The sequence below is a fragment of the Pelmatolapia mariae genome, linkage group LG10_11 (assembly GCF_036321145.2).
Source record: "Pelmatolapia mariae isolate MD_Pm_ZW linkage group LG10_11, Pm_UMD_F_2, whole genome shotgun sequence".
Classification (NCBI taxonomy): Eukaryota; Metazoa; Chordata; class Actinopteri; order Cichliformes; family Cichlidae; genus Pelmatolapia; species Pelmatolapia mariae.
The window spans coordinates 66,603,859-66,616,620 of NC_086236.1; the positions used below are offsets into that span (position 1 = coordinate 66,603,859).

The 12,762-nt window shown below is 37.3% G+C and overlaps 1 protein-coding gene across 1 annotated transcript; it reads left to right on the forward strand.

The window, feature by feature from the left end:
- Positions 1–245: 245 nt before the first annotated feature.
- Positions 246–5,732, forward strand: LOC134637282 (C-type lectin domain family 9 member A-like). The gene is made up of 7 exons (XM_063487670.1): positions 246–335; positions 2,692–2,769; positions 3,826–3,942; positions 4,377–4,577; positions 4,664–4,827; positions 4,961–5,073; positions 5,164–5,732. The coding sequence occupies exons 1-7, from the start codon at positions 269–271 to the stop codon at positions 5,288–5,290; spliced, it is 867 nt and encodes a 288-aa protein (XP_063343740.1). The 5' UTR covers positions 246–268; the 3' UTR covers positions 5,291–5,732.
- The last annotated feature ends 7,030 nt before the right edge of the window (positions 5,733–12,762 follow it).

Here is a 12,762-nt window from a genome sequence, read left to right on the forward strand (position 1 = left end):
TTATGCTATCATGCTGGTATGAACCAATATCTGTAAGTCATGTTTCCAGCACCTTGTTGAATCTACGCCATGAAGAACCTGGTACTAGCAAGGTGTACTTAATAAAGTGTAATAAAGTGAAAGACATGGACAGCTTACTTTGTCAGCCAAAAGCAGAAGTTGCTAAAAGAGATGCGTGTGACAGAGTTAAGAAACAACTTGCTCTGTGACTGTAACACGGTAGTATTTTTCTGTCTACAATCGCTTAAATCTCAACAACGCTGTAAGGATGGCAGACGAAGAAGTTAACTATGCCTCAGTCACATTCAACACCAAGAAACTATCCCGATCACAAGGTAAGTTAAGTTTTTCAAATATACTGCAAGAAGAAAAGATAAAACCAACAATGCAAATTTACACAATACAGATGTTTTATACTGGTGTTTTCTGCAGTAATAGAGGTTAAAAAAAACTTGTCGAAATCAGGTCCAAGTTAGATGTTTAGCTAACTATCCCAAAAGTTTTGCACCCAAACGAACTGATAGCTTGGGAATCTGACTTTGATGCATCCTGGTTGTGATGGTGGCTGATGAGGGGGAGGTCTGGGTATCTGCTTGGACTGCTTGGACCGCGTCCACAACCACAACCCCTCCCCACTTCCTAAATGAATGGGAGAAAATGTATAGAAAAATGTATTTATTAAATAAATAAATAAAAAGTGTAAAAGTCACACTTTGTTGAAAGACGATGAACCGTTAAGAATGAGTGTGTCCTCTGTGAACCAGTTCTAATCCACTGGAATTTACAGTATTATTTCATCTATCCATCCATTTCTTTAACTACTTATCCCATGCAGACTAGTTGCATTTGCATGATGTTTAACTACAGATACTTTTACTACAGCTACACTCAGCAAAGAACTATTACATCAAAATAATAAAAAAACATTAGAAGGAATTTGACTGCAAAATAAAGGTTCAATATTTCACCACCTACCACTTCAAGATACAATAACTGATGTGAGCTATGCTGGAGGGGCTGTGGCTAGTTGGGAACTTCACAAATATATTTTGTGAATGTCCAAGGTTGTTTGAAAAAAAAAAAAAGCAGAGATTAAACAGAAATAAATGTTGGAGCCAGAACTGAAGAATGATTTATTAATTACTGTCAGTCAAAGGTTTGAACGCACCTTTTCATTTAATTATTTTTCATTATTTTTACTACTTTATACATTGTTATAATGCTGAAGAAATCAAGTATATAAAGTAAGATATATGGAATTATGAAGCAAAGAAAAAATTGATAAATAACTCTAAACATATCATATATTTTAGATTCTCAAAGTAATAATAATAATAATGAATAATAATGGATTGCACTTATATAGCGCTTTTCGAAGCCCTCAAAGCGCTTTGCAATTCCACTATTCATTCACTCTAACATTCACACACTGGTGGAGGCAAGCTACAGTAGCTTGCCTCCACCAGTGTGTGAATGTAGCTTGCCTCCACCAAAATAGCTGCTCTTTGCTTGTTGACTGCGCTGCAAACCCTTGGCCTTCTCTCAATGAGCTTCATGATCCCCTGAGATAGTTTCCCCTTCACTGGTGTGCTTTATCAGGGTTTATTTGTATTTTAAAAACTGAAGGTCAATCAGTCCTGAAAACTGCTCGAACTTTGAGTGTGTCCCCAAGTGCAGTTGCAAAAACCATCAACCATCGGTACGACGAAACTGGCTCACATGAAGACCAAGAATCACCTCTCTTGACTATTAAGGCTGGTTTATAGCCAGCAAGTTAACAGCACCTCAGATTAGAGCCCAGATAAATGCCACCCAGAGTTCCAGTAGCACACACATCTGTACATCAACTGTTCAGAGGAAACTGCGCAAATCAGGCCTTTATAGTCAAATAGAAACACAAGGAATGGACATTAGACCAGTGGAAACCTGTGCTTTGGTCTGGTGAGTCCAAATTGAGGTTGTGATGGTGTAGGGGCACTTTGTTGGTGACACTGTTGGAGATTTATTCAAAACTGGCTACCACAGCATCCTGTAGCTACATGACATCACATCTGATTCGCGTTTAGTTGGAGCATCATTTTTTTTTCAACATAACAATGACCCCAAACACACCTCCAGGCTGTGTAAGGAATATTTCACCAAGAAGGAGAGTGATGGAGTGCTGCACCAGATGGCCTGGCCTCCAGAGTCATCTGACCTAAACCCAGCCGAGATGGTTCCGGATGAGATGGACCGCAGAGTGAAGCAAGAGGGACAACAATTGCTCAGCATCTCTGGGAACTCCTTCAAGACTGTTGGAAATCCACTTCAGGTGACGACCTCATGAAGCTCATTGAGAGAATGGCAAGACTGTGCAAAGCAGTAATCAAAGCAAAGGGTGGATATTTTAAAGAATCAATGATATTAAACATGTTTTGAGTTATTTCACACTTTTTTGTTTACTAGATAATTCCATATGTGTTCATTCATAGGTGCATTCCTTCAGTTAGAATCCACAATGTAAATAATCATGAAAATAAAGAAAGTTCATTAAATGGCTGGTAATGTATATTTATACACATATCTATATGGACATCTTCTGCTGCATTTATCTTTTTTGTTGTAAGAAAGTTAAAAGAACTACTAAATAGGGACAATAAAGTCCTATATTTTTAACATTTGTGAATACTAATAAATCTTTAAACCTTTCAGTTAAAAAAGAGGAGGAAACCATTTATGATGATGTGAAAGTGAAATATAAAGCAACGGAACAAACTCCTGACACAAACAGTGAGTAATAAAAAGAAAACACAAATCCACCTGTAATCATCTAACACAAAGATTTTTTAAAACTTTTACTACAAGATGTGGTGATGAGTACTAATCAGCCTCTGTGCCTTACAAAGGGGAGCTGAGCAGAAAGCCTTTCCCAAACAGATTGTATGATTAGAAACAAAGCATCCCGAGTTAACTCCTAAATTCATTTACAGTGTGTTTTCATGCTATTATCCTTCATGTTCATAAGGGTTGATAGGAGAGTACACTCTATAAAGGTTTTCATTGTAAAAGACAGGGGAGAGCAGGCCTTATACAGTACAGAATGCGTTCAGCTCGTCAAATTTACATAAATCTTCGATTGCTGGCAATGGGACTCTGAAGTGCTGTACTATATGTTTGTAAGTTTTCTCTCCAATAAACACAACAATGTAAACGAAACGGTTTGCACCATCAAAGGCAGCTGCGGCTGCCTTTGGTTTCATTCTATAATAGGCTACTGGACTTATTTTTCTACCAGTTTGAACTTTGAGAATGTTTAAACAAGAGAGAAAAATGTAAAAATGTTCATGCCTGTCTGAGTATGTAGTGTGTAGTGAGGCGTTTTACAGCCGTAAAACACCTATAACAATTGTAAAAAATAAAGTTGGCTACTTGGTTTCACCTACCATGATCTCACTTATCGCGGGTTATTTTTAGAACGTAAATCCCGCGACAAACGAGGGACCGACCACTGTAAAGGAGTTTTCTGTAATAATTTTTCAAGACTTTTTCTCTTATTTTTTAACCACACATTGAATTTTACCATTTACCATTTATAGAAATATCTGTTTAATACTGGATTATTTATTGGCAGAAAATTATTTATTTACTTTAAAAAACTATGTGTAAATGTGCATTTTAGAGCCGATATGAGGCTTAAGCAGTGCAAGATTAAATAAAATACTTTTTTTTTTTTAACAGATTTTTTTCTCTGGAAATGTATACAACTTTTAATAACCAATAAACAATAATAACATTTATTAAGCAATGAATGTAAAGTAAGTAAAGCAATATATTTCTGTCCTGTAGACTTCTCGATTGACGAGAGATCAGGCAGTAGACGTCATCACTATGAGCAGTTGGCCTGTTGTTTGGGCACATTTTGTGTCATTTTGGTGTTGGGCATCATAGCAGTCACAGTATACCGTAAGTATGAAAAAGATCAGTCAACACATGCACTCACTTTAGAGCTGAGGCAGATTTTAAAGCCTTTTTTTTTTTTTTTTTTACAAATTAACAGTCATACTTATACTCATTTCTGTTAGTATTTGTAAAAGGAAAAAAGGTTATTTCTGGAAAAAAAGTAATTACTGAAGAGAAAAATGCAAAAGAGACATTTTGATGAATACAATTTTGACTACATGTAATATTTTTGTGATTAGTTTTTTATCTTTAGAGTCAACCTTCCACAAAAAAAAGATGCAACACTGAAATGATTTCACACAAAATCTGTGTATATGTGATTTGAGATACAATAATAAGCAATATTCTATAATAACAGTGAATGAAGCGTTTTTTAAGACAATCCATAAGAGAAAAACATGTATGATGCGACCTAACATGAGACTCTACTCTGTTAGAAAAACAGGTGATGAACCTGACTGCAGAAAACCACAGCCTTAGAGAGAAAAATGAGCAGTTGGAGGCTCAGAATAAGGAGCTGGAGACAGAGAAGGAAAATCTAACAGAACAAATACGTGACATAATGATATCATGGAACGAGCTCAATATTAGTCGAGCTCAGTGGAGCATTGATGCCTACTGTCCCAAAGAAAATAACAGTATGTTCCAAATATATCATGTACAAAAATACCAAATTTAACAGAAATATGCAGTGATGTTTATTAACTGAGCTCTATCCTTGCAGACAGAAAATGTAACCCTTGTCAGGCTGGCTGGATATATGCTGAGCCCAGCTGCTATGCAGTTAATGATGCTGACCGTGATCAATGGAAAACCTGGGAAGCAGCTCGAGAAGACTGCAGAGGAAAGAGTTCCGATTTGGTTGTTGTGATTAATGAAAAAGAAAAGGTAAAGAAAACTGAGAAAGTTGTGGGACTTTTTATTATAGACTTCATTAAATAAAAATGTATTTTCTTAAGATCGAACGTTTTCTCAGAGCAAAGTATTTAAATATCTCTGATAGCTTTCTCTCTGTCCTCAGAAAACTGTCAGTGAAAAGAGTTGGACATATGATGAAAACAAAGGATACTGGATTGGTCTGAGAGTTGAAGATGGGAAATGGAAATGGTTGGATGGAAGAAATATGACTAATAGGTAAGAGACACTTTGAATCAATATAAATTAAAAATATTTCCCAAATCTATGATATCCATCAGCCTTGAGCAGATTTGTTACTTTCCTCAGCTCCTGGATCGACCAGCCTCCTTCTGCTGGTCACTGTGCAGTCTCTGTCCAAAACCAAGGATTTAAATCAGTGAGCTGTAATGAGAAGAACCGATGGATCTGCAAGAAGAAAGCTGTAATTGTTTGAATACTGCAGTAAAAATATCATGACTGGTGGAGATTCTAAATACAAAAAACACAATGATATTACTATTAATGAAATCTTTAAATAGAATTTTAAAAAAAAATGAGTTTAATTAAAACATGTAGACACAAAAAAAGTTTAACAAAACTGTACTGATTTTGTTTGACCAGCAGAGGGCGATGCATTACTTCCCATCAAAGACAGTGGTTGTCTAAAGTATCTGTATTCTGGCATTTCTATATTTAAGTGACAATTATTGTTGTAAAAAAAAAAAAAATCAACCAACCAACCAAAGAAACAAACAAACAGTACTGAACAAAATCAGCTGAACTTCCTGTTCTTCGCTGTTGTTCAATGGCAGATCTTGACAGTGTGACTGATGGCGGAAGTCTAAATGTAGTGCCGGCTCTCCCCCTTCCTCATCTGAATGTTGTTCTTAACTTGATTAAAACCATCCATTCATCCATTCTCTGCCGCTTATCCTTTTCACGGTCGCAGGGAGGCTGGAGCCTATCCCAGCTGTCTTGAGGTGAGAGGCAGGGTACACCCTGGACAGGTCGCCAGTCTGTTGCAGGGCTAACACATAGACAACCATTTGCACTCACATTCACAACTATGGGCAATTTAGAGTTTCCAATTAACCTATCCCCACTAACTGCATGTTTTTGGACTACTGGAGGAAGCTGGAGTACCCGGAGCGAACCCACGCCATCATGTCGAGAACATGCAAACTCCACACAGAAAGACCTGAACTCAGGACCTTCTTGCTGTGAGGCAACGGTGCTAACATGGTGGATGATGAACACAGGTCAAAAGGGTCAACACACTACCGGTCCACTCTCCACAAAATTCAGACAGAATCCACACATTCCCAAATCCAAACTAGAATCACCTCACTACTCCGTGTCAGGCAATCTCCACACAAACCTGGTCACAGGGACAGACAGGTAAGAATTTCTTAGCAAACAGTTTTCACAGCAACAAGAATAGGAGCCAGGCTTCGCTAAGTGTTTCACTCGGTGATATCTGATCTTCTGCTACTTTCTTATGAAGCTGCCTGCACAGGATCATCAGAAGAAGTTGCGTGATTGTGACCAGGTGTGTGAGCTAGAAGGTGCAAAACCAGCCATGTCCTCACAATGCACACTTGCCGCCACGCACACACATACAGACGTATTTGCCAAAAGCAAGAACTCTGAAGCTCAGAATGGTTATTAGAAAAATCTGATCCACATAAACTCCATCATGTTCCACTCATCCCAATTTTTCTAAAAATGTCTGAAAACCAGTTATTTATTAGCTTGCTAGCTATTCCTAAATGTGCCACATGTTTTGAATGTGCAGAAAAGAAATTTTGCTGAGGTTGGGAATATTTATTTAAAAGCTTTTCTAATTTAAATCATTCAAAACAGAAATCTTGCTTTTAGACTGAGAACTTAATCTTAAACAAAAGTGTTCACTGGAAGGCACATTATACAGACAAAAATGACTCTATCCACCACAAATCTAATATCTGTCTGAATCTTATGTGTGAGTTCTCGGGGCAATTCTAGGTTCAAACCTTTAGAGGAGGCTCAGCTCCCAGTCATAATGTCATGCATGCATGCCTTGTAATTAATATTAATTGAACTGATGCAAATGTCATCAGCTCTTTCTACATTTGCAAACCACAATTCAATTGGATAAATATTACAATGTTACTTTCAAAACCAACCTAATTAGTTGGATGACCTATTGTAGTGTCGAAGAATAACTCAGAGTGAATAATCAGAGATTTCAATCTAATCCATCCATTTTAGGATGGAGACTTTAGTTATCAAATCCAAAGCAAAGGCTCAGTCGTTAAATAAGTTAAGGAACTATTTGTGACAGATAAGAAACATGTACAACATTATTTTAGTCTCTTAACCACATAGAGGCAGTTCATCATCAGACACTGGAAAATCACCTGTCCATGGACCTGCACACAAAGTAAACTGGTAATAATGTATTAGTATTGTACTGTATCTTTATTTCAGACATATACAGAAAAACCAATATATAGAAATACACATATTTGCATTTACATGTACAAATACGAATATATATGTAAATACACACGTATATGCTCAGACAAAACAAAGAGAAATAAAATAAATAAAATAAAACAAAGTCTAAATGATATCAAATTACAATTATTAAGTCTGAAATGGAGTAGGAAGAAATATATACATACTTATTAATCCCTACCCCATGCTCAACATTCTATTGAATCCCACTTTTCACTGTTACCCCTAATTCCCATCATTACTTACCCCACACAATAAACAAGGAATGAAGGAAATGTATAAAAATAGCTACAGTGATAGATATAATTTTGATGCAATTTAGCATAGTTATATATACAATGGGTCATCAACTTTATCAGTTTCATATTCTTCCAAAAGCAGTTTTCGAAACATCTTTATGAACTGACTAATGCTTGAACATTGCTATAGGTCCACAGGAAAACTGTTGCACAGTTTTATCCCACAAATGGTAATACAAAAGGTTTTAACCTTTGTCCGTGCTTTAAGAGTCTTCAGATTTAATTTTCCCCTCAATTCATAGTCCCCTTCTCTGTCAAAAAACATCATCTATACATTTCCTGGTAACATATTATATCTGGCTTTGTACATAATTTTTTACAGTTTTATATTTTATAAGATTCATAAACTTCAAAATGTTTAATTTCAAGAACATAATGTTAGTGTGGTCTCTAAATCCTGCTTTAGTAATCATCCTGATGGCTTTTTTCTGAATTTTACATAATGGTTGAAGTGAAGTTTTGTATGTATTTCCCCACATTTCAGTATTCAGTATTTCACAGTATTCCAAATATAGCAGTATAAGTGAACAGTAAAGTACCCAGAGTGATTTGGAAGGCAAAAAATGTTTAGCTTTACTCAGTACAGAGATGCTTCTTGACAGTTTAGCTTGTATATGCTTTATGTGAGGTTTCCAGCAGATTTTGTTGTCTATTATCACACCCAGAAATTTTGTATGAGAAACTTCAAACTCCAAATAACATAAATGTAGTTTTATTCAAATTTAGTGATAACTTGTTTCTGTCAAACCATGTTTTCAGTTTAATCATTTCTTGTGTGACAATTTCCAAAAACTGCTGTGAATTCTCTCCAGCACAAAAAATATTTCTATCATCTGCAAATAAAATAAACTGTAATATATCAGATGTTTCACATATATCATTGATGTACAGGATAAACAGTTTTGGTCCAATACTGATCCCTGTGGAACTTCACAAACAATGTCCAGGCACTCTGATTGATATTCACCAAGCTTCACAAATTGTTGCCTGTCTCTCAAATAACTCCTGATCCACTCTAGCACCACTCCTCTAATGCCACAGTGCTCCAGTTTATCAAGTAATATTTCACGATTAATTGTGTCAAAAGCTTTTTTTTTTAGGTCAATGAAAACACCAACTGTGCATTGTCTTTGATTTATAGTATTGGTGATATTTTCAATAAGTTCAATTAATGCCATGGATGTTGATCTGTTTGGTCTGATACCATACTGACTGTCCATTATTATTTGATATTTATCTATAAATTTGTCAATTCTATTAATGAAAATTTTTTCCAGTAAATTGTGAAAGTAGAGAAACAGGTCTGTAATTTGTGAATTGGTGTCTATCTCCATTTTTAAACCGTGGTATTACTTTAGCTGTTTTATGTTTATGATATGTTATTTTATATTTCTCCTTTCATTATTCCCTTGTGGAGTTACCCTCTGTTCACTAGAGATCCAGTGTCTATGGCTCGGGGATGTTTTAAAATCATAACAATAGCAGACTAAAAAGACCTTGTGACTGATCAGCAGATATCATAAGTGTATAAACTGATTAGACAAGCATGAGGCCTTCACTTCTACCTTTTAATGTTTCTAAGGCCTCTTCATGCTGGTTTTCATCTTTGCTTTTTGTTGTTGATTTTGTGTTTCTACCTTAAAACCTAAATATTAAAGATCATATGTATGTCCTCATTAGAACAGGGATTTGTGTTGGTGTGTTGGGTTCAGCCTATAGGTTTATATTGTTAAATGGACAATGTGTTTCAGATAATTTTATGGAGAAACACAAAAGTAATGTGCTCAGTGTAATACATTACTTTTTTGAGTAATGACCCCAACACCCTTCACCACAAAGAAGGGAAATTCCTCCAACACAAACACAAACATAAACATAAGAGAAGGAATCAAATCACTGAATGATATCGAAGATGGAATAGGAATCGATAAACTCTTGTCCAGTCTGATCCCTACTCATGATGTCATGATTGATTCATATGATAAACTTTGATAAATTTTACCTCTAAACCAGTGGTTCTTAACCTTGTTGGAGGTACCGAACCCCACCAGTTTCATATGCGCATTCACCGAACCCCTCTTTAGTGAAAAATCTAATTTTTTTTTTTTTTTTTTTTTTTTTTTAAATTCAAGACATAGATATGTTTTTTACTGGTGCACAAAATGAGCCGTGCATGAATATCACCTTGTTCAAAGAACAAAACCAACACAATGCATGAACTTACAACAAATTACATACCTGCAAATCAGTGTGACTTCTGCTGTTGCCTTTGAGAGACCAGTTCAGATATGCGTGGCTTCACCTTGGCAAGTGCCACTCTCATGTCATTTTCACAGAAAAGTCTGTTCCTTTTCTTCGTTTTTATGTCCAGCATCGTCGAAAAGGATTGCTCGCAAAGATATGTTGTAACAAATGGTATAAAAAAAATCCAGGGCTTTCTTAGCAATAATTGGATACTTGTCCATTTGTCGACACCAAAACGTTGAGAGCGTTGTTGTTCTGAAGAGTTGCTGTTGAACCTGGCTCTGCTGAATTTCAATGATTTCGTCAAGGTATTCATCATTGACATCTGCTGTCTCAACTGCAAACGTGAACGGCTGTCTCACCCATGCTGGATATGACTCTCTTGTAGGGAAATATCTGTCGAGAGACTTTGCAAGCTCATCTAAGTGCGTTGCAATTGTTTGCTTCAGTTCCGTGGATACAGAAATATCTCCGATTCCAGACACATCTTCGATCTTACTTAAACAGTTGTCCAGAAGGGGGAAGTTTGCGAAGTTGTTGTTCTCTGTTGGTCGTTTCCATAATGTTAGCTTTTTTGAAAAGCCTTCAGGTGTTCATCCGCTTCTATGATATTGACTCCACCACCCTGCATCTGCTGATTGAGATGATTGAGAGCTGCGAATATATCAGCCATGTACGCTAAAATGAGAATGAACTCAGGATTTCTGAAGCAATCTGCATGACAGTGTTGGTGCTCTTGCAAAAACAGGGCTAATTCCACACGCATGGCAGAAACACGATTCAGCATCTGTCCCCGGGATAACCACCGAACATTAGAATGGTACAGAAGTACCTCGAATTCAGAGCCCATTTCTTTACACAGCTCACTGAAGATGCGGTGCCTCAGAGCACTATTTCGCACATAGTTCACACATTCCACCACAGTTTTTAATACTTATGCCATTTTTGGAGGCAAGGTTTTTGTTGCCAATGCATGCCTGTGCAAAATACAATGAGCCACAATGATGTGTGGTGCATCGGCTTTTACTAGCGCACCAAAACCAGAGTTTCTTCCCAGCATGACTGGAGCTCCGTCCGTACAAACTGCAGAAACCATGTCCCATGAAAGATTGTTGTCTCTGAAGAAGTCATCCACAAGCCTCTTCACATCGGCTGCCTTAGTTGTTGTTGTAAGAGGCTTACAAAATAAAAAATCTTCTTTTATCATGTCATCTTTCACATAGCGCACAAAAACAGTAAGCTGGCTTCGATTAGCAACGTCTGTGCTCTCATCGAGTTGAAGGCTGAATTTTGCCGGGCTTGAAATCAGATCGGCGACTACTTGAGCCAAGATGTCTTTACTCATGTCTTCTATTCTGTCGCTGACGGTGTCATTTGAAAGAGGAATTTGGTATAATTTACCTTCGGCCGCTGTTCCGAGTATCAGATTTGCCATCTTTAACGCAGCTGGTTTCACAAGTGTTTCACCAATGGTGTGTGGCTTGCCCTGCTTTGCTATCAGGTAAGCAACTTCGTACGATGCTGTGAGGATCGGTTTGTTAACGGGTACAAATCCAAGAGCAGGCAGAGTGGGCCTTTCATCGAATCTGGCTCTCTTCACCTTGAATTCAGCAAGTGTTGTGTTCTTGTATTGTCCCCGTCTCCATGCAGCTTCAAGAAGTGTTCCTTTAGTTTTGCCGGTGTTCCAGATCAACTGGCGTTTAGATCAACTGGCGTTGGTCGAACAGATGTGTGGCAGTCTTGCGTTTCAGGAGCTGCTACCGACAAACCAGCAAAAAAAAAAAAACGCCAAATGTGTCATCTATGACACTTGTGAGGTTATCTACACACTCCGTCAATCTTGATGCCGTTGAACAACAAAATGTTTAAAAATGTCGCGAGTTTACCTGGTGATATCCTCATGTGCGATGCGATCGCGAAAACAGCAAACAATTAACACCACGCCGATGTTGTTCACAGGACAGCAAGAGTAAACGATCGGGAGACTCTTGTCGACGTTATCGTTCCCCTCGCACGTTTTATTTCTCCGGTTTCAGCGTTTTTGCTTCACAACTAAAGCGTGCAGTTTACTTTGTGTGCACTAACATGGACTCGAATCAACCAGCGCCACCTCTGGCCAAGTGCCACAGCCTACAGCCAGATCAACTTGTGACACACATCTGCACCACATTTGAATTCGTTTCATGCACAATACATTTGTACCTTTCAATTGTGTCTGTTTGTGCGTCATGCAAATAAACCTTTGAAATGAATGAAATGACACTAATATTTCACTAGGGTTGTAACATCACATGTCGTTAGCATAGTCTGCCTGTGTCTTTTCTCTGCGAACAAACATTTTAGAGTTGGTTGTTATATACAGTCTGTATAAGTGTGGTTAATCTAATGAACATTTGTAAGGAGATGCCTGAAACCTGAAACCTGGTACTGGGACATGGACATGGACATGGACATGGAGTACATTAGCTTGACTTGTGATAAACAGATAACCTGACAACAAACAAAGGGAAACTAATACAATATATACAGAGAAGGTAACGAGGGAATGTGCAACAGGAGGGAAACACCTGGACCTAATCTTACATAAGGAGACAGCGAGGAAGCAAAACTGAATAAACTAAACGCAGGACACGAGACTATCAAAATAAAACAGCAAGTACGAAAAAATACGGAGACGAGTCCCCTTTCCATTAGTACCTACTCGGATCAACTTGGCACGGATCGGCCTGGCTGGTTTTCCATTACAATCTGGTACTACCTTTTTTTTTTTCTTTTTATAACAATATTGTTATTATTGTTTTCGTTTTCACAAACAATCCATAATTACATAACATAATATAGTGTACAGTTCACAGCAATAAAAAACAAAAACAAAAAAACAAAC